Below are 27,979 nucleotides of genomic sequence, written 5' to 3' on the forward strand. Positions count from 1 at the left end.
GCAAAGAAAGAAACTGCAATAAACAAACGGATACATTCACTGTGTGTTCTGCCTCTCATTTTGTTGATGAAACAACCATCAGCAACACAATTTACCACCAAGAGCGGATAGTTTAGTCTCACAAAAGACCGCCGGTGTTGTTAGCTACATGCTAATGTGAATGGCTATATCCATGTATAGTATATAGCATTTGCTTAAATGCTAACGTAATGTGGTAACGTTACCGATATGAAATGGATGCAAACGTTATTTAACACATTGCAGAATGGGTACAATACAATACGGCTCAATACAAACAATTGTTAAGGGGATGCAGTCTGGACTGGGTTCCTTATAACAATAACTTGACAACACATGAGTTTAGTTTAGCTGCAGCTACATGTTTTCTCTGAGCGTCAACAGACATCAGTCGATCACAACACTCTTCAACACAGACGATACGTTTTGAACAAAAGTTTGTTACAATAATTTTCATATAACGCTACTTGGGACAGCTCTGCTGTAAACACTGGTGTAGCTGGCTCTGCTCTAATCTCTCTACCCGCGGTCTGCCGTGAACATGGGAAATAATTGCGACAGCTCTGCTGTAAACACTGGGAATAACCTCGGTTGCTATGCCCACACGCAACTGCAAAACCGCAAAACTTCACCCTGGGCACCGGTTTCAAAGACCGCGGTTGCAGTGTAGCAAATCCCCGGTTGTGTGTGGCCGAACAGTGCAACTGCGCACATACAATCATGGTTATATTAAAACCAGCGCTCGTGTGGATGGGGCCTGAGTCATACATAGCACAAGTCCCCTCCGGTACTTGAGGTAACAGCAGTCGCATCTTTTCACCTGCGCAGCTCGATCTCTCAGTGGCGAGGAGTAACGCGTGGGAGGCTCACGCTGCCCCCGACACTTCCTGATTCTACTGCGCAGGCGCACCAACCGACCTGTAGGAGTCGCTGTCCACAACGCCCGATCCCCACCCATCAGTTTCCCACCCCCTAATACGGCCAATGTGTATTAGTATGAACGACCAGCTAAACTGAAAGCAATGTGGAGCGCTGGGCTCGAACAGGCGAGCCCAGCGTCTCCGCATTCGTGGCGAGCGCCTTGCCCACTACGCCACGTAGCCGCCCCCAAATGTGACTTTCTTTAAAAATTTGATAAAAAATAAATAAAAAAAATTCACAACACAACAATCGAAACATAATACGATAATACAAGGGACACCACAAGACCATACTTCAACAATATTAACTACAATAATGATGAGACATTTTCAGAAATAATAAAAATAACAATAAATAGTACAAAAACATACAGTAACGGCACTAATAATGATATACAAAACAAAAGGAAATAATAAATGCAGATCTAAACTTAACTAATAAATACAAATATACCAAATAAAAACAAAAACACACCACAAACAAGATTAGACAGACAGCGTTTTGAAACTCGAAGCGGCAGTTTAAGGAAAGGAAAAATCGTTAGCCAAAGGTAGCTTAGCAGTGCAGTGATCCGACATCACCAGAGCCTGTGCGTTCTCGTTGCAGGGGGAGGGGCATAACGAAATTGCAACATCCGGTCATTTAGTGTTAGCTGTGTGGCTCTTAAATTTGAACGTCCCAAAGGTTTAACAGACAAAATGGCCGGTAAACGGGAAAGGAAACCCCCGTTCATTTCCGACATGAAAGAAAAAGTAACCGAAGCTTTGCGTTATTTTATATATAATATTTAAAAAAAATTGCGTCAAAATTACGACCACATTTTAGAGGTCTATTGTACAGTGAGTGGTTGCCATGGTAACTAAGGATTGTGTTGTACGTGGTGAATACTATGTAGAAGCTGGTCTTAGTGGGGGAAAACACAAAAGTTTAGTTTTTGGCTAAATGAACCACTCTGACTTCAATTTACCATTGACTTCAAATATGGAACAAAAACAAATTAAATGTACGACAGAATCTTGGATATAGATGACTCCCAGAGTCCCCGTTCAAAGACAGTGAAACGACGTCTCCTTAGACTTTGCTAATTGGTCTTAGGGGGTAAGAGACTAATCCTGGGCTCACTGTTGCTTCCTCTGCTATCTTTGTCCCATAGCCATGATCTCCGGCTCATATCATCCATAGAAATAAAAAGAAGTCATGCGTCATATACCTCCCAAGCTCTGGCTCATTTTCTCTTTTCAAAATTATGTGTTTTCCCGTTTTGAGGCAAGGGGTTAAAGTGATGTTTTACAGGGGGATTATGTGTTTTTTTAAGTAGTTGTAGTGTAGTTTTAAGTTGCACTGGTGACCTCTGGGGACAATTGATTTGAGGTGAACAGACTGAAAATGTTATCTTATTAGATAAAATGATGTATATATATTTATTTGATTGCAGATGGTAACAGTTTTCCGTTGGGGACATAATTAATAATGTTAGTGTGTGTGTTAAAGAGGCACTATGCAATTTGTTACAATTGGTCAGTTTGTGATGCACACTAAATAATCGGATAAAAAAACCTATACCTTCAATTCAATAAATGCATAATTCCATCTTTTTACCTTTTTCATGGGTGTTTTTTTCTTTTCTCCAGTTCCACAGATATCGTGACGTATCATAGATGAAATTTTGTGCAATATATAAATTATCGTGATACTATTGTTACAGAGGGCCATATTCGTCACAGTATGTGGTACTATTGTCGTCTCAACCATAGTTTTGGCTAGCGGTTTTCCTTAAATCTTTTTTGTTGTTATTGTATAAAAATGTATATCAAAGAGAGAAATCATTCAACGATTAGCAGTTCTAGAATTCCAAAAACCTGCTCCTTTCCCCCCAGAACAGAAGTTCAGGTGGAGGTGGAGGCGTCTCACACTCTGCCCTCTTTTGTCAGAGGAAAGCAACAGCTGTGATTGGAGGATTATGAAAAGAGGGCAGAGTTTGAGAGGTCAATTTCAGTGTGCTCCCAAACCTTCTGCCAGCCTGTATATGAGTTTTAGCACCTAGTGTAGTTTAAAACAACCTTTGTTTTGATATTTAGCCTGTGTCATATTATATGTAATAAGTGTACCGCCCTATTGGGTTGTTTTTGAGTGAACAATAACCCCAGATTATGAATTTCTACACCTCACTTTCACAGCATAGGGCTCCTTGGTGCGGGAACCACTTTTGCACCAGCTGTTCTGGTCAATGATGGTCTCTTTTCTTTTCCTCCACTCCCCCTACCCCCCCCCCCAGCTGTAGGCAGTAATGGGTGCGTTTCTAGACAAGCCGAAGACGGAGAAGCACTGCGCCCATGGAGAGGGCAACGGGCTGCGCTACGGGCTGAGCTCCATGCAGGGCTGGAGGGTGGAGATGGAGGACGCCCACACCGCTGTGGTCGGCCTGCCCCACGGCCTCACCGACTGGTCCTTCTTCGCCGTGTACGACGGCCACGCCGGCTCCCGGGTCGCTAACTACTGCTCCGGCCACCTGCTCGAGCACATCCTGTCAGGGGGGCCCGAGTTCGGCTCGGGGTCCGCCTCTGGCTCTGTGGAGGGCGTGAAGGACGGCATCCGCGCAGGCTTCCTGAAGATCGACGAGTACATGCGCAGCTTCTCCGACCTGCGGCAGGGCCTGGACCGCAGCGGCTCCACGGCGGTGGGAGTGCTCCTCAGCCCCTCCCACCTCTACTTCATTAACTGCGGAGACTCCCGGGCGGTGCTGAGCCGAGACGGCAGGGTGGGGTTCTCCACGCAGGACCACAAGCCCTGCAACCCCAGGGAGAAGGAGCGCATCCAGAACGCCGGCGGCTCGGTCATGATCCAGCGGGTCAACGGCTCCCTGGCCGTGTCCCGGGCCCTCGGGGACTACGACTACAAGTGCGTGGACGGCAAGGGCCCGACGGAACAGCTCGTGAGCCCCGAGCCAGAGGTGGGCGTGATGGAGCGTGCGGCCGAGGGCGACGAGTTCGTGGTGCTGGCGTGCGACGGCATCTGGGACGTCATGTCCAACGAAGAGCTGTGCGAGTTTGTCCGCTCGCGGCTACAGGTCTGCGAGGACCTGGAGAAGGTCTGCAACTCGGTGGTGGACACCTGCCTGCACAAGGTATGTGTACACACACAGTATTTGACTGACTGTATGTCATCATAAAAGTTTTATTGACATATGTTGACTTTTTCCTTTTTTGTTCCTCTCTCTCTCTGCTCCTCCAGGGAAGTAGGGATAATATGAGTGTGGTGCTGGTGAGTTTGCCTGGTGCCCCCAAGATGACAGAGGAGGCAGTGAAGAGAGAAGAGGAACTTGATAAGTATCTGGAGACTCGTGTCGAGGGTTAGTACACTCATTGTAGCTTTTTCACAAACTCATGGTACAAGTGGTTTCACAAAGTTTATAATTTTTTTTGCTGGGGTGCCAAGGCATAACAAAAAATATTGTTTGTTTCCTGTTGGTTGTCAGTTAAGGCAGGTGTCAGGTAGGTAGGGAATTTATTTTATTAAATTTTTTATTTTATTCTTTCCCACGCCGACTATGGATAGGGAATTTCTTTATTTAATTAAAATGTTCACAACAACATGGATGCATGTACTCTGCCAGCATGTTTAATATCCATAATACTAAAGGTTTGACTAAGATTTCTATGAAACTTTATTCTTAAAAAAAAAAAAAAAAAAAAATTTATAAACATAAAATATATTGGGTCGCACCTGAATCGGCAGGGTCGGTCGGCAACCGGAAACAAACAATTTTTTTTAGGCCTAAGCAAGGTGTGGTTGAATGTTGAACTTGAGTGAAAGTCAAGTCTAGGGTGCTTGTATCAATAATACCAGTGTCAATCTCATAAACCTTTAATAACATATATAGGAGACGACCAGTATTCAACTAACTCAAGTTAGTTACTGTTACATTCAAGCCTAAAATATGGCTTGTGTTGGCCTTGAATGCAAAGTGGTGGACACTGGACAGGAGTTATCAAAAATAACTATTTATTCGCACAGCAACTTATTTAGAGAACAAAAAGATGGGGAGCTGGGTGCTCCAGACTCCCTAGTTCAGTATATAATTATAAAGTAAAGCACAAAGGCAAAAAGGACAACAAGCCAAAAATAGACAAGTCAAACAGTGAGCAGGTGAGACTCTGGAGAGCTGAGATCTCTTGTGAAGTGGGAGACGAACTGCTGCAGCCTTAGGCTGGTAAAGCTATGCCTCCTAAAATGTGAATCGGAAATACAGAAATACCGGCTACAGGCTTTCCGGTGTCCGGGCACCCCCTGATCTGTTTATAGTCTCCAGCGAAACAAACAACAAGCAGGTCTGTCAGCCTGTCGAGGGAGGCGATAACAAGGTTGTTTCTGGGGGGAATACATTTTCATGAGCATCGTGTCGTGATTTTAGGGGCGGGACTTCCTACCTGATTCCCACTTTCGGCCGTAGTGCTTTACCAGGCTTTATCTCTCGAGATAAAGCTGGGAACGAGGTTACTGCAGCCTGCGCTCTGCTCTGCTTTGTAGGCGTGGTGCCTCAATCACCACACCTGTGGCAAATTAGAAAACGGCCATTTTAAACACAAGCAAATGACAACAGAAAGAAAACAGTGTCAATCAAACCACCCATTAGTGACAACACACTACTACCACAATGTGAATATGCACCACAGACAGTAAGTATCCCTCCACCGTGTGAAAGTAATACGTAACAGTTACCCTTGTTTTTAGTTCCACAACAACACATGGATTAATAAAGAACAACACACAGAATTTCAGTTTCAGACGAAAGTTTTTATTTAGGTTCAGAGGGGTGTTGGAATTTAGCCTACACGCGCACACACACATAAAAGTACTAGTAGTATACATTCATAGGCTGCTAATGTACAGTACATACATATATGTGTAACTAATTCAGTTCCATACACACTATAGTATTTGGAGAGGCTCAGACAGTAATAGGGATGGGTTGTTTAAATTTTTCACAGAGTAATAACATTTATTTTAGAATTGAATCGAATGCTCGGAACCTTTTCCCAATGTTTCTTTTTGAACGCAGCCTATGAATGGGGGCACGGATACCAACACTGCATTAACAATAATTGGCCTATTATTATTATTATTATTATTATTATTATTATTATTATTATTATTATTATTATTATTATTATTATTATTATTATTGTTGTTGTTGTTGTAGTAGTAGTAGTAGTAGTAGTAGTAGTAGTAGTAGTAGTAGTAGTAGTAGTAGTAGTAGTAGTAATAATAATAATAATCAGAAATGTAGTTGTAATTATAATGGATTAATTTGTTATAGATAAAAAGGCCCACAAGCCTTCTTCCTAGCGGGCTGGTTGAGTTGTCGAGGGATAGGCTTGCGGTTCACTTGAACACAGACACTTTGAAGATCCTGTTGCCAAAACTTGGGAGGTGACGAAATACAGACTACTGTGAACTGTATGTGCACTCAGTAGGATCTCAGGATTAATACTGGCAACAATATCTTTGAAGCCAGAAATCCACCCTAAAACAGAACCTATATTGTGCTATTCCAGGGATCTTGGGCTGTCAATATCGAATAAACCATAAACGATTGTCTCCCTAAACTGGAAATCTATGATGTTTGTTTATGATCTCATCAAGTGACACCCTTTTCCATCTTTTTTCTGTTAACAATGAATTAGTGATTGACTTTGTGAGATCATAGAATTTTTATTTGAACTATTACATCCAAAAGAGTTATTTTTAAATGTAGGGCTTATGAACAGCTTTGAATCTGAAAATATACACGTATCCCAGTAAAATCACCATGGGTTCTGTCCCAAGGAGTCTATCCACTATTCACCGTCTATGGAGCAGTTCCAGGATTTGTCTCTTGATAACATCAAGTAGTCTATCTGGTATTAATCTCAAGGAGAGACTTGTTCATAATAAAAAAAAATAACATGTGAATTCTATTTTAGGGTGGATTTCCCTTTTTATTTTTAATGTCTGCCAATTCTCATCCATCGTTTTTATGGTCCGGGCATCACGTAGTTTTGTCACAGTTCACTCCTCGTTCAGATGCTGTCACTTCAGACATAGAATTCAGTGTGTGTGTGTGTGTGTATATATATATATATATATATATATATATATATATATATATATATATAGTTGTGAAGCTCCCGCTTCCTCTTTAGTGTGGTTGTTGTCGTGTAAATGACTTGTCTGCACGTGGCCTCTGCGCGGTTCACACTACAACACGGTGTCATCAGAAAATGTAAATAAAGTACTAATCGACGACAGGAAAAAAAGTACATAATGTAAAACAAACGGTGACCGGTAGTCTAACCAACAATGATTGTGGTCGCGGGCGAGTATTCTCACCACTAGATTAAGGCTATGGTTAGACTAGTGTATTCCTGGCGTTTTTTTATACGTTTTTGACGACGTTTGATGTCCTATCTACACAGAAATGCGTTTTTTGGCGTTTTTTTGTGGATACGGCTGAAACGCAAAATTGTGTTTGCGTTTGGAGATACGCAAAAAAAACGCTTCGACAACAGCGTGTAGTCAGCACGGAGCAGTTGTTGCGAAAACGCCCATGCGCAGTAGATACCATCTGCGTGTGCGTGCCCTTCCGGTGACAACAGTGTGTGTGTTTGGGACAGAGCTCCGTGTCCCAAATAGCTTTAGCTACCATGTGTTGTCAAGTTATTGTTATAAGGACCCCAGTCCAAGCTACAACAGTCTGCATTCCCTTAACAATTGTTTGTATTGAGCCGTATTGTATTGTACCCATATGCAATATGTTAAATAAAGTTTACATCCATTCATTCTGCTAGCATTACCGATTGCATGAGCAGCTGGCTAACGTGAGCTATCAGGATTCAGACCCTGTTAGCTCTGAGTTCCTCTTTCAACTTAACAAGCATTAAACAAAATGGCCCAGTCATCTATTCACCTTTGTTTAATACACACAGCGTTGTCTCTAATGTTATCTAACTACTGATAGCTCGCGATATCATCAGTTTTGGTGCTGGCCAAGTAGCGTGAGCTAACGTTAGCTTCTAGCCACAATGCTATATTGTTATAATGGCATACTCCATTGACGTTAGCATGCAGCTAACAATGCTACCGATCGTTTTTTAGACTAAACTATCCGCTCTTGGTGGTCACTTGTGTTGATGTTAGTTTTGTTTCATCAACAAATGACAGGCAGAACACACAGTGAATGTATCCGTTTTGTTTATTGCACTTTTATTAGGCTTTGCTGAAAAATTATTGCTGCATTGAGTAAATAGGCAAGATGGTGGCGCGGCATAGGCGCCTGCCTTATTGACATTTTCTTTGCTGGAGCTTCCACCAGGAAGTGTATTGGCACATTCGTTCTGATTGGTTGAAATTGCCTTCATGTTTGCCACCTACTGCCACCTACTGCTTTGGCAGTGTACTACATCAGTGTGCTCGGCTGACAAAAACGAAAAAAACAAACGAAAGTGTGACTCGAGGCGCATGACGTCGCGGCGATACGTATAAGAAAACAATACGAAATTATACGAAAGGTGTAACCGCAGCCTAAGCCAACCGCCCACCCTGATGCCTGTACCGGTTCCGCAACTATAAGTTACTTCCGGGGTAGGCCTGATTGGCCCCGACAGGCACGTGACGCGGCAGCCTCAGGACGCGCAACGAGGCTGCTGAGAGCTGTCGCGCGGAAATAGGCTGTCTATTGCCATTCTCTAAGACAAACTCTAACCTTAACCAGCTCCTTAACAGCGCCTAAACTTAACCCTTTAACCTTAAGCAACTCCGAAACTATGCCTAACCTTAACCTTAACCATGCCTAACCTTAACCATAAGGCATAACCAACTCCGAAAGAATATTGCCATTCTCTAAGACAAACTCTAACCTTAACCAGCTCCTTAACCTTTCTAACCATAACCAACTCCGAAACAATGCCTAACCTTAACCAACTCCGAAACAATGCTTAAAGTTAACAAGTCTCAGCCTGTTGTTATGATATGAAAATGTAATTGTAGTGCTCTCAGACCCTGATACGGGTTGTCTTTTCCTTTTAGCTAACGCTATTAAATAAAAATATACAGTGGAGGTTCAAATACGAATATGACTTTGCCTGAAAAATAAAGTTCAGTCGGGAGATGTTTTTTACATGACGCACCCCCACGGAATTGACTTTACCATAAATCATAGGCTGATATACGCTAAATTCTCTTAAAACATATAAATGTTACAGGACAAAAGTAATAGATTTAATAACTTTTATTCTTTTAAACTTGGTCTGATCGACCTTCAGCATACATAGACAGACGGGTAGATCCAGTAGCAGAAACGCATTCACATCATTAGGCTATGTCAGAAAACACATGTGCACAAATCCTCCATTAAGGCCTCTGCATGCTACAGCAAATTCAAAGCAACTTCAACACAACATCGACAAAGCAACGGTGTTGCAGACACATTACCTTTATGCTTCTGCAAAATCAACGCGCAGCCTATGATGCAACAAAATGTACCCCGGATGTGCGGCTCGAGCGCGCCCAGCCCGCCTGAATACTTTGGGCAGCCGAAGGTGCGCACTCTAGCCATTACAAACGGATTTCCCTTCTCAACCATACATCGTTAGTATAATAATAGCCCTGTTTATGTTTGTTTTCGCTTGTGTTCTTGTATATAGTGTAATATCAACCCAGTCCATGTCATCCCCATTGTTTCCCCAATCTCCTTCCACGAATTCATCGTCATAATGCTATCCTTGTAGTCTTTAGACCCGCTATTATATAAATGTTGGTACTTTCGGACCTCCTCTGCAATACGTTCCTGCATTTGATTCATTTTAAACAAACAATTAAACAAGTGTAATGAAACAATACACTAGCTATCGAGCTCCTGTCAGAAAGTTCTTTTGGTCTCGAGCTCCTGTCAGAAAGTTTTCTTTTGGTCTCGAGCCAGGAACACTAGAAGTGACAGACAGCCCCGCCCCCATTCACTACCAACCAATCACTGCTACGCAATACCAACGCAACGGGTCTTTAGATTAGATTTTGGACACAGGTACGCAACGCCCAAGCAACACAGTCTACAAGACTGTCTGCAACAAGCGCGCTGAAATCGCGCCGATGTTGTGTTGAAGTTGCTTTGAATTTGCTGTAGCATGCAGAGGCCTTTAGGCCTACTTTAGCGGACAAACCCCAAACCAAACACAACTTATTTCTCACGTGTTGATCTACCTCGGAGCCCATATGAGCGCGGAACTTGATTACAGTTTAGCTAGTAATGCTATAAGCATGGACGCGCGCATACTAAAAGAAGCCTCCGATGTGTCGGAGGTAGATAAAAGTGTGAGAAATAAATGGAGATGGGCTTGGCTCTACGAAACGGGGTATGATAACGAGCCTTTTTATTTCATGGTGCAAAAAAATAAAAGAGCCAGGTGTGTGTTTTTGCAATGTATGCCACAGGAAATTACAGTAATGGGAAAAGGGTGCTAGCTCGCCATCAATCGGAAGCTAGCCACAAGACTCTCATTCGCGCTCTCCAGCACACAGCCTCCCTGCCTGGCGCGACAACCACAACAGTAGGGTCTATAGTCACAGTCGGGACAGTAGGCTACAACACCGTGGTCTATAGTCACAGTCAGGACAGTAGGCTCTACAACACAGTGGTCTATAGTCACAGTCGGGACAGTAGGCTACAACACAGTGGTCTATAGTCACAGTCGGGACAGTAGGCTACAACACCGTGGTCTATAGTCACAGTCAGGACAGTAGGCTCTACAACACAGTGGTCTATAGTCACAGTCAGGACAGTAGGCTACAACACAGTGGTCTATAGTCACAGTCGGGACAGTAGGCTACAACACAGTGGTCTATAGTCACAGTCAGGACAGTAGGCTCTACAACACAGTGGTCTATAGTCACAGTCGGGACAGTAGGCTACAACACAGTGGTCTATAGTCACAGTCAGGACAGTAGGCTCTACAACACAGTGGTCTATAGTCACAGTCAGGACAGTAGGCTCTACAACACAGTGGTCTATAGTCACAGTCAGGACAGTAGGCTCTACAACACAGTGGTCTATAGTCACAGTCGGGACAGTAGGCTACAACACAGTGGTCTATAGTCACAGTCAGGACAGTAGGCTCTACAACACAGTGGTCTATAGTCACAGTCGGGACAGTAGGCTACAACACAGTGGTCTATAGTCACAGTCAGGACAGTAGGCTCTACAACACAGTGGTCTATAGTCACAGTCAGGACAGTAGGCTCTACAACACAGTGGTCTATAGTCACAGTCAGGACAGTAGGCTCTACAACACAGTGGTCTATAGTCACAGTCAGGACAGTAGGCTCTACAACACAGTGGTCTATAGTCACAGTCGGGACAGTAGGCTCTACAACACAGTGGTCTATAGTCACAGTCGGGACAGTAGGCTACAACACAGTGGTCTATAGTCACAGTCAGGACAGTAGGCTCTACAACACAGTGGTCTATAGTCACAGTCAGGACAGTAGGCTCTACAACACAGTGGTCTATAGTCACAGTCAGGACAGTAGGCTCTACAACACAGTGGTCTATAGTCAGTCGTGACAGTAGGCTACAACACAGTGGTCTATAGTCACAGTCAGGACAGTAGGCTCTACAACACAGTGGTCTATAGTCACAGTCGTGACAGTAGGCTACAACACAGTGGTCTATAGTCACAGTCAGGACAGTAGGCTACAACACAGTGGTATATAGTCAGTCAGGACAGTAGGCTACAACACAGTGGTCTATAGTCACAGTAGGCTACAACACAGTGGTATATAGTCAGTCAGGACAGTAGGCTACAACACAGTGGTCTATAGTCACAGTCAGGACAGTAGGCTACAACACAGTGGTCTATAGTCACAGTCAGGACAGTAGGCTACAACACAGTGGTCTATAGTCAGTCAGGACAGTAGGCTACAACACAGTGGTATATAGTCAGTCAGGACAGTAGGCTACAACACAGTGGTCTATAGTCACAGTCACGACTAGGGGTGCACGATATTGATTTTTTCACCCCGATACCGATAACTTTCTGCTCCTCAAGGCCGATACCGATAACCGATATTTATTGTATTATAAGTTTTTTTTAAATGTATATTCCTGTAGTTTTGACCTAACCAGATTTATCATGACATGAGCGTTACTACTATGAACAAAACAACAGTTTTGACTGATAAAGTGACTATATTTATTTTTCCAAATAAATATAATTTGAATCAGAAAATTAACAATCCGTCAACAACTTATAATACATCCAACCTAACAAGTCACCTGCAACATCACCACCGCTACGATGGTGTGTTAAAAGCCTACGACGCGCGAGCAGCTAAAGCTGCTGTGAATCCAAAGCCAGCTACAAAGGAACCCGCAGCGTTTGTACCTATTGACGAGGCGTTTGCTAAATTAAAGAAGTTTGACCGCTAGCTTTTAAGCAGTGCTTGGTGGTGCAAATTAACCTGGCTACTACTGAGCAATAAGCTTTAGCTGCTCGCGCGTTGTCGTAGTGATTTGTTAGGTTGGATGTATTATAAGTTGTTGCCCTTTTCCCTCCTCGTGGAACTTCTGCATTGCATTTGTTACAAATAGCAAGCAAACTTTTTTCCTCTGAAACTATTCCACACTACTGACGCCATCTTTGTTTACATACGCACTGCCTCTGAAACTTACGTGGCTATGTCACAGCCAAGAAAGGGAGCGCTGGAATTGTGTAAAGCGCCCTCTTCCTAAACCACACGCTATCAGTCCTACCACTGTACTGGCAAAACGGGAGTAGCCTACAGTAAAAACAAACGCCCGTCATCCCAATTCACCCACACCGCATTTTTTTTAACCAAAAAATATATTGTATATTATCGGAGCTATCAATAACGTTATCGGGATGACGTCATAATTGCTGATATCGGCCCGATAATTATCGTGCATCCCTAGTCAGGACAGTAGGCTCTACAACACAGTAGTCTATAGTCACAGTCAGGACAGTAGGCTCTACAACACAGTGGTCTATAGTCACAGTCAGGACAGTAGGCTACAAGACAGTGGTCTATAGTCCAAAGACTAGAGGAACCTCTGGATGCAGAAGACTTGTGGATTAAGTGACTATCGGGTGCCTGGTGGTACTAAATCCAGATTTAACTATATTTGGGCCGATCCATAGTTGTATGACTTGGCCATAATAAGGTAATGTATAGGCCTGATATTCTATATTCATATTTCATATTGAATGAGTCCGGATGGCAAAATTCAGTACTGTATCTACAGAAACTCCTGTAAATCATCTGCCTTTTGTTCATTTGCTTTGTGCACTTGATCTCAAGAAGGTGCTGAATGAGCTCGGTGGCATTTTTTCACTTTTGGTCAATGTTAGCATGGTGTTATTCACCGTCAAAGATGGAAACAAATTATAATCATTTATATTCTACTTTGGTTCATTACAATTTACTCAAGCATAGCAATGGACACAATATTTCTGACATTGGGAATACATTCCCTGAGGTCCATAGATGTCCCTAGATACCAAGAACATGCAAATGGTCTTGTAGAAGTGGCGCAATCTTCCATTTACTTGGGTATGTACTTTTAAGCAGATTTTCTTGATTTAGTACCACCAGGCGCCCGTTACAGGGCACCAAAGACCGTGAATGAAATCTACTTACTTTTGTATAATGTCCATAGCCCCACAATTTTCCACCAGATTGCAACGTGTTTTTCTTTTATTTTTGATGTTCACAGAAAGGTAAAGAAACAATATACGTTGTATTTTATGGCAATAATGGCTGCAGCTTTGACAGCGGCTGGTATGAGCTGGGTAGTGTAGTTTTATGGAATTTCTACGTCCATCGAAAACGCTGGGTCTCCTCTTTCTTAGTACTACAACGATTTCATGACGCCATCATTTACTCGCGTCTAAATCATCCGGTTTCCGGTGCAATATGCGGAGATCTTTGGTAAACAAACGTAGTGCTGAAAATATACACTTTGACTGCCGTTTTGATGGTTTAGGGCAGGGGTGAAATATTTTGCACTGTTGTCGCATTTATCTTGTTGAAATCCTCCCACAGGTTCTTTTTACTACCACATATTTAATTGAGACCCTTTATTTGTTTATTATTTCAATTTAGCTGTAAATACATTGCTACATCATTCAGTAACATTTGCAGAGCCTTATAACAAAAACATTATTACGGTCACCATTGTGACCAGTGGGATTAATCAACAAATTTGATTATTAATTTGTCTATTTCATTGAACATTGCACATGTTAAAAGCAATTCTTTTACTCAAAATGTGAGTATTACCAAGTCAACTTGTGTTCTTAAAACAATGACAATAAACATAGTTTTATTAGGTTGAAATAATGTGGTTGTGTACTTATTTTTCTGTTAACTTATTATGGATTGAAAACCTTAATGCACAGTAACTGAACTCAATATTTTTAAGTTCTGGTAACTTATTATTATTTATTTCTTTACAGTGTAGTCTTGCGATCAATCAAAACTTATTTACACGATATACCTCACATTCACCCCCCATTCACATCCTGGTGTTCTCCTGGTGTTCTCCATTAGGCCTGTAGGTGGAGCTATGACGGCACACGTACAGTACACACACCGATGGTGTGTGATGTGTCCAAAAATGAATGGGCAAATGTGAGTGAAATGGTCACACTGTATGCAGCTGTTTGTCTGCATTGCACCCCCCCCCCCCCCCCAACTCAGATTTAGGGTTGATACAACCATCATAATAATATTGTTAATAATAACAATAATGATGTAATAATGTAAAAATTATCATTAAAAAGACCTGATTATGAGAAAAAAAATGTACGATGCATGGAATATTGTTGAGGCACACTAGTTACAACTATATTTCAAACAGGCACTCCATGTCAAAAAGGTTGCTGACCCCTGGTTTAGGGTCTTTACTGTTGGCTACATTTGAAAAAGAAACGCAACATTAATTAATACGGACTGTATTGATCTATTTATGACGTGAAATAAATCTCAACCCGGTATCGGGCTTAAGCAAGTTCGGGCTGCATACTCACACATCAACCATTCAATGTCGAACATTATACAAAATAAAAAAAAACTATTTGGTATTGAAGCTCAATTTCAATGTTCATTTTGAGTTCCCGAGTAATAATGACCATCCCTAAGTGGTGGCGTTACTATCGTGGTTGGTTTTGTGTAGAGATGGAGAATTGCTTAATGCTTAAGAGTTATAACTTAACATATGGTATCGGTTATGTCAATAGTGCATCATAACATCCTAGAATGGGATGTCTTTTAGGAGGATGTGGAATGTGTGAAGATGGAAACTGACGGAACCTCTTTTCTCACTTCTCTCCTCTCCCTCCCTATCTTGTCTCGTCTGTCTGTCTGCAGAGCTGCTGGGGGCCGGTGGGGACGATGGAGTCCCTGACCTGGTTTCTGTCCTGAGGAGCATCGCCTCTGAGAATATCCCCAATCTCCCACCTGGCGGAGGCCTGGCCAGCAAGTAAATACAACATGCATGCACGCACACACCGGCTTACACTTAAACTTAAACATACATCCTCATACTAGCATGCACTCACTCACAACCACTCTCATACACTCAAACATAAGCCAGCACACACACCTGTACCCCCTCACACACACACACACACACACAGAGATGCATACTCAAACGTATGCCTACTTACATACTCGCACATCCAAACATACACACACTCTCACGCTCATGTGCACCCATCAAAACACTTGCTTAATGCACATGTGTGCATTCCGGTCACTGACAAGACCAACACCCAGATTAATGCAAACACAGGACTCAATTCTAAGTCTGCTCCCCCTTTGCTTTGCTCGCAGCATTAGAAGCCACAGTCGGTCTTAACTTCTTGCAGAAAATGAATAGGATCGGTTTGTATTATACTGCGAAGGCTGCGTCTTCTCGAAGCACAGACAGCCCGATTGGTGATCTAAGCATAAACAAAGGGGTTGCCCCATCACCAGCAATGATAATAATTAATAAGACATAGGAATGGAGATGTGCGTTTATTCTCTTGTTGATTGACTGAGCTCTTAACTCAATGGAGGCCAAACCCGAGATAAGACCAGAGATTTCTCGGGTTTTGTCGTTTATTCTTTTATTCGATATTTTTATTAATTATTCATCCAGGGACCTTGGTGTTACCATAGGGAATGAGTCTGAGGTTCGCCAAAGTGCAATACCGGCCGCATCCAGCTAGATGGCGGTATCGAGCACCCTTTGTAACCTTGTATCTTGGCTTGTGTAATGGCCAAATTTCTCCGGTTTCACTTTTCCTTGTCGGCCGAGTGGAGCGGTTCTCCCGGTTCCATTGAAGCGCGTCAAATATCCCCGATCCATATGTTGTGGTGGGTTATGCCGTGGACCAAATGGACATTAGATGTACCAGATGGCGATCAAACAATTTAAATATTATTTTTGGAATACTCCCGATCACAGGTAGGGCTGTCTTAAATGCTTCGAAGCTTCGAACGTTCGATTCGATGGCACAAGCTTCGAACATAAAAAAAAAAATCGAAGTTTAAAAAAAAAAAAAAAAAAAAAAATGTTTTACTTCGATTTGTGTGTGTGTGTGTGTGTGTGAACTACCCATCCCAGTTAGGACAGCCGAATCCCGTCCAATCTTTCGCCGTCGACTAAAGACTCACTTCTTCAACCATTATCTGAAATGATAAAAAAAAAAAAAAAACAAAAAAAAAAAAAAAAACGTGACTAACCTTACTGTCATGCACTTGTCCTAATAAACTAACCTACACTGTAACACGCAACACTTTGATGAACATTGTTACTCAGCTGATAGAGTTGTACCCTTCTTGCTGTCTTGTCGTACAGAACTTGTAAGTCGCTTTGGATAAAAGCGTCAGCTAAATGACTAAATGTAAGTGTGTGTGTGTGTGTGTGTAGGTTTGTGTGTGTGTGTGTGTGTGTGCGCACCTTGTAGAATTCCACACATAAGAAAGAAAGATACTGGGATGAATAAACAAAATAGGAAATAAAATGTAGAAATGCATGCAATACATAAATAAATATGAATCTCCATATATGAAATATAACATTTAGATAAGGTGCTACTGAGATGTTTTGGTGAGTTCTTTGTTTTTTTGTGGAAGTTGCCCTTCTTAAAAATGCATGAACATTCACTGATAATTGGTCTGTAGTGGAGTCTACAAGGTCTACATTGCCGGACCATGTAGAATCCGGACCTTGTAGACTGACATAATTCTGTGCATAGTTTAGTCTACTGCAGGCCATATTTCAAATAATCAAAATCTTACTTCATTCATCTTAAACATTCTTGATTTGGGGGATTGGTAGTTCCCATGAAATCTGAAGTTGTTTAAACGACAACAGCGATCCACCTTGAATTAAATCACACAGCCGAGTGAAACCTTGTTGGATGCGTCAGTCACGAAAGGGGCTACTTAATTAATTAATCCAACCCACTTTATTTATAGAGCACATTTAAAAACAACAACGTTTACGAAAGTGCTGTACAAGTCCCACAACATAAGATAAAAAAAAAAAAAAAAAATTTAAAAAAAATTTCGAAGCTTCGAATTAAAATCGAAGCTCGGCCCCGAAGCTTCGATTGCCAAAAAAAGCTTCGAAGGTCAGCCCTAATCACAGGTAAGGACTATCTGACGTAAATTTTTGCTTGATCCTGCAATGCTTTTATACCGATCGGGCTGATAAGCGTTTCTAGTGTTCAATACAAATGCCGTTACTGACAATCAAATAATCAGAAACGACCCCCCCCCCCCCCCCTTTCATGCATTCATGATGAAACATAATACCTATGACATAGATGTGATTTGGGAATAGTAGCGTGTACAGGCAAGAAACGGCAACGTCTATAGCAGGGGTAGGCAACCCTAGGCACGCGTGCCTGCATAGGCACGCAGGGGCATTTTCATAGGCACAGGGGGCAGCATATTTTTTTTTTTAATTATATATATATTTTTTTTTGCCTTTTGAAATATTATAGTGAAATATTTTGCACTGTTGTCGCATTTATCTTGTTGAAATCCTCCCACAGGTTCTTTTTACTACCACATATTTAATTGAGACCCTTTATTTGTTTATTATTTCAATTTAGCTGGAAATACATTGCTACATCATTCAGTAACATTTGCAGAGCCTTATAACAAAAACATTATTACGGTCACCATTGTGACCAGTGGGATTAATCAACTAATTGTATTATTTATTTTTCTATTTCATTGAACATTGCACATGTTAAAAGCTATTTTTTTTACTCAAAATGTGAGTATTACCAAGTCAACTTGTGTTCTTAAAACAATGACAATAAACAGTTTTATTAGGTTGAAATAATGTGGTTGTGTACTTATTTTTCTGTTAAATTATTATGGATTGAAAACTGAACCTTAATGCACAGTAACTGAACTCAATATTTTTAAGTTCTGGTAACTTTTTTTTTTTTTTTTTAACAGTGTAGTCTTGCGATCAATCAAAACTTATTTACATGATATACCTCACATTCACCCTCCATTCACATCCTGGTGTTCTCCATTAGGCCTGTAGGTGGAGCTATGACGGCACACGTACAGTACACACACCGATGGTGTGTGATGTGTCCAAAAATTTATGGGCAAATGTGAGTGAAATGGTCGCACTGTATGCAGCTCAGATTTAGGGTTGATACAACCATCATAATAATATTGTTAATAATAACAATAATGATGTAATAATGTAAAAATTATCATTAAAAAGACCTGATTATGAGAAAAAAATTTAGGATGCATGGAATATTGTTGAGGCACACTAGTTACAACTATATTTCAAACAGGCACTCCATGTCAAAAAGGTTGCTGACCCCTGGTCTATAGTATAATTGACGTATAAGGCTATAACTCAGCATTTCGGGAATTACCCCAGACTGCTCTAAAACCATACTTATATTCACCACGGTATAACACGGGAACGTATGGATGGAAAAATTTATTATTTTTCACATATTGAACGACAGATAGGTGATGTCAAATGGGCCATAGTATTGTATCCATGGCTATAATATAGAATATATTTATAGCTCTACAAACAAGGTGACGCACTCCTATCTTTTAAAGCGTGGCCTTGCTATGGCGGGCTCCGTCTAATAGCTGGCGCAGAATGAGTTAATACAAGAATTAAAGGAACATGCTGACTTTATGGGAAATTTGCTTACCAAATTTGCCAAAAACACCCCCTGTGAGTTTTAAGCTAGGCTAGCTGATCCGTATCGGCTTCCATTGATTTATGCTAAGCTACGCTAACTTGCAGCCGGATAGCTTTCTACTGAACACACAGAGGAAAATAAGTATCTTATCTTCTTGTCTGACTCTGGAGAAGATTGTAAGTGCATTTCCCATAAACGGGTAAATATATGAAAATTGTCAATTGTTTTTTTTTGTGTCTTTTAACCTTTCAGCGCCAGCCATTACCCTTATCCTTGTAGCTAACGCGCCAGGTTTTCATAGCCTACTTTCACTGTGCGTCACTATGTTTGGAGAGCTATATCTATATTCTATATTATAGCTATGGAGACAATACTATGGTCTAAGGCTGAGCCCGAACGTTCGAACGTTCGTTCGTTACGTTGACATTCGGACTTTAATTAATAGGTTCGAACGTTCGGTGAAAAAAAAAAAAGCTGGCGCGCGACGTTGAGCCGATGTGAAGCGGCGCGTCCCCCGAGTGCGCTCGGCTCAACCAGTGTGGTCTCTGCCGGGCTGTAGCTGGATACTATTGTCTCAACCAATGCAATAGAACCATTTTGATTGACAGGCGATTCTGCCAATTACGTCACACCGCTTGCACCCGCCTCTGCTGTTACCACCAATCGGCAAGCGTTTATATATTTTTTTACTTCCGGCAATACATTTATCTGCTTGCGAGACCGAGAAGCACAACAGAGTGTGAACAGACTCCGTAGCTCCCCGCTGAGGAAGGATCATTAATAAATGAATGAATGAAGCGCGAGCTTCATGGCGGGAGGTGGTTGCGTTGTAAACAACTCTGGCCGAGGGCGGACGGGCGGCAGGCGTGTTGGGAGCCCGGCGGCACCCCGCCGGTGTCTCTCTGTCGTCCCCCGTTCCTAGGTAGACGGTGGAAGGAGCTGAGGCGCGCGCCTCTCTCCTTCCCGTCGACCAAGAGTGAATACCTGTTATTGAATGTGTAACACTAACTATATAACGCTAATGCCACAAAACGAATGCATTTGTTTATCTAGCCTCTTACGTGACTGCGGTGTGCAAGGGCTATTGTTTATCATAAGTAGGAACTTTATGCAGTACTCAGTAGCTTGTTTATTTTCTTCTGAGTGCTTTGTTTAATTACATGTTTACATGAACAGCCACCACTGTAAACAACATGTTTTTTCACCAATAGATTATGCAATGCCGCCCTCCGTAGGATCTATAATAATAAAATGAAAAAAAAATTATATAAAATTTTTTTTTATAAATTTTTTTTTTTTATTCAAAAATTTACAAAAAACGAACGTTCGAACGTTCGTTCGGTAACCCTGGCGAACGTTCGAACCCTAAAAACAGGGTTCGGGCTCAGCCTTACTATGGTCATCATTTGACACTGACTTTCTCCCGTCGAACATGCAAAAAAGAGAGATTTTTTTCATGTATACGTTCGCGCATTATCCCGTGGTGAATATTGTATAGTTTAGGAGTGATCCGGGCTCATTCCTGAAAAGCTGAGTTATAGGGCGCTACGCGAATTCTGATATAAACGTTGCCATTTCTTGCCTGGACACGCTACTATTTCCAAAATCAAATCTATATAATGGGTATTATGTTTAATCATGAATGCATGAAAGGGAGGGGGGGGGGGTTGATGCTTTGATAGCCACTTGTTTTGAACACCACACACGCTGATCAGCTGGATCAATATGAAATCATTGTAGGATCAAGGTGAAATTTACGTCAGATAGTCCTTACCTTTGATCGGGGGTATTCCAAAAAGAATATTCCAATTGTCTGATCGCGATTTCCACTATTGGTCCCCGACATAATCCGCCACAACACATGCATTGGGCGTGTTTCAATATGATCGGGTAAACCGCTAGACTTTCCTGACCCAAAATACTGCGCCCGGAGGGAATTAAATGTAGCACCCGCTGTGAAAAAAGGTTTCAAAGGGTGGGCGATACTGCCACCTAGCAGGATGCGGCCGGTATTGCACTCTAGCGATCTCAGAATGATTTCCTATGGCAGTGTTTCTCAAAGTGGGGGGCATTTGTGGGGGGCAGAGGCATGACAGGGGGGGCCTTGAGATTTATAAAAAAAAAAAAATTGATTACAGAAAATTATCACTAAAGTGTGCTATCTGTTGCAGCTGCACTGTTCTCCATGAAAATACCATTTCTCAAAATCTGAAAATCATTATTTAATAAAACACAGAAAAGGATCACCAAGTTACTCTGGATAAAAAAAACCTTTACAGACAACATTGAGACAAAGCTTCCTGACACATCTCCATCCAAACTCTTGGAAGAACTCTTTGAAATCTCATCTGATACCACCTAGAGAGCTACCGGTAGTTTCAAAGTGTGGTGCTGAGTACCAAGTATCTCATCCAATCCAATCCAATCCAACTTTATTTATAAAGCGCTTTAACAGCCACAGGGGCACAAAGTGCTGTACAGGGGGAGCATATTAAAAACTATTAGCAGCACTAAAAATAGATTAAAAAAAAACAAGAGTACCAAAACAGAGATAAAAAACATTAGGTAAATATAGGCAGCAATACAAATTTAAATAGATCAGAGTAAAAAATTAAAAGCAAAGGACACAGTAACAAAACGATACAACAACAACACAGTAAGACAATAAGATCATAAAATCAACAAGCTACATGGTGTCGAAAGCCAGAGAGAAAAGGTGGGTCTTAAGGAGGCCTTTGAAACGGGGCAGTGATTTTGGTCCGCCAAAGGGGGGCCTGACAGAAAGTTTGAGAAGCACTGTCCTATGGTAAGCCTGAGGTCTGTGTGCTTGAAATGAATAAAAAAATCAAATAAAAGAAATAATGATCCAAAAATGTATATATACGCTTATGGCGCTGAACGGTTGGCGAGCAAACACTTATATATACGTGGTTGGCTGTGAATGAGTTAAAAGGTTTGTTTTATATTGGTAATGTTTGTAAACACTGCAGTAAAAACAAAACGGCATGTTCCTAAAAAGCTTATTTTCCACCTACTGATCAAACCCTTAGAGAATGTATGTGAATATACCCCACACTGAAAACAAATCACCGACCGGGGCTTTACCTGTGTTGTGTTGTTTGTGTCCTTCCAGACGCAGTGTGATTGAGGCGGTGTACAACAAGCTGAACCCTCATAGAGAAGAGGAAGGGGTGAGTTCATTATGTCTCCTGTCTGTTCACCTCCTTACGTTTCACCCCAAGAACACTACCACCCCCCACATAACAACACGTGTGTGTGTGTGTGTGCGCGCGCCCATGCTTGGTTTAACTGAGGGTGAGGGTGGGGAAAGACTCGTAAAAAGACTGGACAGCCTTATGCTTGAAAACTTGAAGGGCCACTTCACCAAACATAATCTCACACGCATCCAAAAACGAAACCAGTGATGTCATCCAAAAACAGTTTTGCACACATTAGTTTGACAGTTATTGAGAATACCGTAAATGAGTTAGAATATGGCCACCAGTGATGTCATCGGGGACATTGAATCCCTGTGATGTGTTAATTACAGCTCAATGAAATTATGTAGATGAATAAAATAGCAATAGCTTGTCTTATAGGGACTGCTACCTTATTATTTAATTGAGCTGTAATTAACTCAAAACAACGATCACTGGTGGCCATATTCAAACAAATGTACTCAATAACTGTCGAACCTAAATGAATGTATGCAAAACTGTTTTTGGATGTATGTGAGATTATGTGCATTGTTTTGAAGTGCCCCTTTTAACATAGTTGGGTTCCTTGCAATCAAATTATTGTTGTTGGTCCTTCAAACGGATAGAGTTAGAGCCTTTCTTGCATACATTGAATTGCCATGAATTGATATGTAGAATTTGAAATACACATGCATTGCAAAATTCATTGTACGTTACAATCTTTAGCTAAGCCCAAGTATGTGTATATTTGAGTTATTGAGCATGTCTTAATCAGGCTGGATATTGACACTGTACCGATTTGCTAATATCTATCTATCTAAGAGCTAGGCCCATTTTCAGAATTCATGTTATTCCTATCTGTCCTATCCTATGTATTCCTATCCTTGTCTAAGACAAATGTTAGTGAACATGAGCAACTCTCACCAGAATAAAAATAACTGGAGTTCTAAAACTCAATGTGTGTGAAGCTGCTCCATAGATAATGAATGGGGAAAGATGGTAAAGGTGACACTGAGCTCTGAGTATATGGGTAAATGTTCTGTTTCAGAACTGACCACTGCTGTAGAATAAAGCTCATTTAGGCATACAAAAAGAAAACAAACATTCTGTGGGTCCACAAAAGCAGTCTATCATTCATTGTCAGTGGAGCAACTATTGATTGAACTTTCTTAGGCCATGATAATTCTTAGTATGAGAATAGCCAATTATTATTATAATTTTTTTAAAGATATATTTTTTGCGGCATTTTTTCAGCTTTATTGCAGATAGGACAGTCAGAGGAAATCGGGAGAAGAGATGGGGGAAGACATGCAACACAAGTCCTGGGCCGGATTCGAACCCAGGACGATTGCGATTACGCTGCAAGCACAGCTATGTGATGCGCCACCGTGGCGCCCTGAGAATAGCCAATTTGCTCAAGCTAATTGGGGAGCAGGCTAAAAAGCCATAGCAAGAGTCACAGAAATAAATGGATTCAAATGTTTTTCAGATGATCATTTTGTAAGCATGAACACCCAAGATGTATGTCATCGCTACTTTCTTTTCAGACTGGGAGTAGTAAGGTCTGTCTTAGCATTGCTAGCTAACTTAGCTTATGTCCACTTGCTAATCGCTACTGTAGGCTACATGTTTGCGTCAACAAAGTATTTTTTACTCCATCTAAGATTCTGGAAATGACCAGAATGGAATTTGTGATGGCTAACTTGGTAGATGACGAGCATTCAGATAGCCAGTCATCTTTCTAAGCCTGCTTTAACAAGCTATAGCTGGATACAGATGGTTTAAACACTAGGGATGGGCATCGGTTTTCGCATATACATTCAATTATAAAGAATTTAATAGTTTACACAAATGTCGTTTTATCTAAAAAAATATATTTTCCCTTGTTTTTTTACCAGCACCTACAATGTGTAGCGAATAACGTATACACTGCTGAACAGCATGCTGGGTACAGCTCACTAGTCAGGTAGCACAACAGTCTGTTAACAGCTGGAAGAACAGAAATTAATTATGAAGAAAGAGACCGGAGATGTTGCATTGTAGCAGCCTTTTGTTTGCCATGTTGTTTCACTAAGTTCACACATCTCAAGCATCAGTGATGTAACATTCGGAATGAATGTTTTTGTTCCAGGAAAGAATGCTTGCTTGGTCTGCTAGCGTTGGCTGTAACACTTTCTGCGCCAACCACGAGTATAGTCGGGTTATCTCGCCAACCGTTGAGCACCAGGACCCCCGAAAACCAGAGTATTTTCATCGGTTTTTTCTTTTATTCTTTTTTTTTCCCTATGCAGTCTCACCGACCTCTGTGTATCATTGGGACTCACTCTGAGACGCAGAGAGTGCAATACCTGCCGAATCCGGCAGTATCACCTACCCTTTGAAACCTTATTTCACACTGTGTCTTACATTGTATATATTCCGGGCGGAGAATTTAGACCAAGCCAAGTGAATCGCTTCATCCGAGCACTTTGGAACGCGTTCAGCACACTGCATGCATATTTTGTGCCAGTTCATGTCGGGGACCCGATGGACATCAATACTGGAAATCGCGATCAGACAATTGGAATATTCTTTTTGGGATACCTCCTAGTAAAGGTAAGGACTATATGACATCAATCCTACTTTGATCCAACAATGATTTCACATCGATCGCAACTATCAACCTATGTAGTATTAAAAAAGAAAAATGCCGTTGCTGACGATCAGAGCATCAAAAAACAACCCCCCCCCCCCCCTTGATGCATTCATGATGAAACATAATACCTATTATATACCTTTGATTTGGAAATAGTAACGTGTCCAGGCGAGCAACGCAAATGCCTTTAGCAAAATTCACATAGCGCTCCATAACGCAGCTTCCAGGAATTTGCCAGGATCACTCTGAAACTATACAATATTCACCATGGGATAACACGCGAACGTATACATGAAAAAATTTACTTTTTTTCTTACATGTTGGACGATAGATAGACTTGTCAAATGAGCCATAGTATTGTCTCCATACTATACAAACCAGCTTGCTCGTTTTATTATCTCTCGTTCACTATTAAGTAAAAACTAAATCATATGTTGACGTGGGGTGTGAATAGTGAAGAGGTGAATAGTTCCCATAACTCTTGTCCGTGCATCACAGATCTCCCAATAGATTTAGAAAGCCGTCTTACCTATTATTTCAGCACTGGGGGTCATGTCACCAAGTGAGTTAAACTGAAACCTATGGAATTACAGCTGGATCAAATCTAAGTTTAATCAAATCTGTCCTGAATTAATAATGAATAATAAAAAAAACATTCTAGTAACTGTTACCCAGAACTACGATAAGAACGGCAATAAGCCACTGCAGCTTCTTGCCACTGTTGTAAAATAATGCAAAACTGAAACTTCAAAACCGATTTCTAGCTGGTGAATGACCGGATTATCTCATTATTTGACCAGCTAAATAATTTTACCAGATTTTTAGAATTTACACAGGGTTCGTGCAGGGTCTTACTTCACAATAAATAATAAATAAAATATAATAAATAATAAAATAATAAACAATGCTGATTTATTTAGCACATTCTCACATGCATCCAGAAACTCTTAACAGTTTTGCACACATTCATTTAGTTTGACAGCTATTGGAAGTAAATTGGCTTAAATGTGGCCACCAGTCATCGGGGGTCTTGAATCCTTGTGTTATGTTAATTTCATATAAAATAAATTATGAATAATAATAATACTCTTTATTAATATAGCACCTTTCATACATAGAATGCAGCTCAAAGTGCTTAACGGGCAAAAAAATAAAAACACAAAATTTGACAAAGCAAAAAAGAAAAAAAGCAGGAGTTTAAAACTACAAAAAGATATTTGCAAAACATGAAAATAGCTACAACAGCTAAAAGCAAGAGTATAAAAATAGGTATTGAACTGTGCTTTAAAGCTGTAGCAGTCCCTATAAGACGAGGTATTACTATCTCTTCATCTAGGCCTACATAATTTCATGGAGCTGTAATTAATATAACGCAAGGATTCAATGTCCCAGATGACATCACTGGTGGCCATATTCAAACTCACTCAGTAACTGTCAAAGTAAATTAATGAGTTTTTGGATCTGTGAAATTATGTCCAAAATAAATCTTGAGTTTCTTTTTGGTGAAGTGGCCCTTTTTAAATGTAATAATCTGATTTTTTTTTTTTATTTGAAATCTTTATTTCAAACATGTAAATGAATACAAACAAAATAAATAACTAAACAAAATCAAAACATAACTCAAACAAAATAATAACTAAACAAAAGCAAAACATAACTCAATTTACATGTTCGAAAAGGAGTAGGAAGAAGTATACACTTATTTAATCCTACCCCTTTTCCACTACTCAAATGAGTGTACTATTTTAAAACATAAAAAAAAAATTATATATATATATATATGCAAAACAAAAAAACAAACTATATGTAAAACATGAAAGAAATCAAATAAAAATGTAAACCTGTGAATATCAAGTCCCTTCCTCATCCCTGTACCTCGTGAACATAATTTCCTTATAAATCAGTTTGAATTGTCTCATGTTTGGACATTGCTTTAGCACCACATTTAGACTGTTCCACAGTTTCACTCCACATATTGAGATGCAGTGTCTTTTCATGGTAGTGCGTACATTTAGAACTTTTAAATTGAGTTCTCCCCTCAGATTATAACCCCCCTCCCTATCAAAGAATAGTTCTTGAATGTTTCCTGGAAGTACATGACCTTTTGCTTTATACATTAATTGTGCCGTTTTAAATTCCACAAGATCATGTGGTCTTAAAAAGATTAATTGGTTTAAAAAATGTATTGTATTAGGAAGTTACTTCCATGTTGCAGTAATTTCTCCGTATCACGTTTAAATGTGTTTGGGGGAAATGTCCGGGCTGCAAAGTAAGCCATACGGTAATCAAGCAGTTCCTTCTTTCATAGTCATTTTCTTTCATACCTTTTTGCCACTATGGTTGTGAAATAAAATTCTATTCACAATCGTCTTAAAAAGTCTTACATTTAACTTGTTGAACCCTACAAGAACCCTGTGAAAAGAGTAGTTCTTTACCTGTCCAAAGTGTCTAGTAGAGTAGACAAGTCACCAGCCACAGTCTAAATTTACCAGCTGGTGGCTGGTGTTAATTTACCACTCTGTCTGTAGGTAAGCTGGGTAGGCGTTTCCTAATCCTGGCAGAGTGAATGCTGGTACAACACTAGCATTCCTGCAAATAAGCTTGTGTGAGCTAATTTTAGGTGCCGGCATGTTGGGTGCAGTGTTTTTATTCTGGTATGTTGAGGAAAAAGTCCTTATTGCTGAGGCAGAAATCTTTTGTTGTGCACTACTTACTGTGTCTTGTAACCGCAATAGCAACCCTGTCCAGTCAGCATGAAAAGCAAGACTGCTAACTGTCACAGGTGTCATGCATATCCTTTACATTGTATTCTGTCTAGATGTGGCCTATGCTTGGGAAATAAATCTTCCCTTTGGATCCACTGTGAATGGAGTCATGACTCATAGACTACTTTACATTTTTTTTTTTTTTTTTTTTTTTTTTTTTTTTTTTTATACTTAAATTCTTTTATTAAACATTTATAGACAATG

At 40.8% G+C, this 27,979-nt stretch overlaps 1 protein-coding gene across 6 annotated transcripts in view; it reads left to right on the plus strand.

The window, feature by feature from the left end:
* Positions 1 to 27,979, plus strand: part of ppm1bb (protein phosphatase, Mg2+/Mn2+ dependent, 1Bb) — a 68,515-nt gene that overhangs the window by 34,195 nt on the left and 6,341 nt on the right. For 5 of the 6 annotated variants that reach the window (XM_084323930.1, XM_084323927.1, XM_084323926.1 and 2 more), the window contains 4 exons: positions 3,215 to 4,063; positions 4,171 to 4,288; positions 15,358 to 15,469; positions 22,312 to 22,369. In XM_084323930.1, coding sequence (XP_084180056.1) covers positions 3,227 to 4,063; positions 4,171 to 4,288; positions 15,358 to 15,469; positions 22,312 to 22,369 — 1,125 coding nt within the window. In that variant the 5' untranslated portion in view covers positions 3,215 to 3,226. Of the gene's footprint in view, positions 1 to 3,214; positions 4,064 to 4,170; positions 4,289 to 15,357; positions 15,470 to 22,311; positions 22,370 to 23,629; positions 27,859 to 27,979 lie in introns of those variants that run through there. The other variant, XM_084323931.1, reaches the window with a different exon arrangement.

The sequence above is a fragment of the Notolepis coatsorum genome (genome assembly GCF_963971535.1).
Source record: "Notolepis coatsorum genome assembly, chromosome: 10".
In the NCBI taxonomy this organism is placed as follows: domain Eukaryota; kingdom Metazoa; phylum Chordata; class Actinopteri; order Aulopiformes; family Paralepididae; genus Notolepis; species Notolepis coatsorum.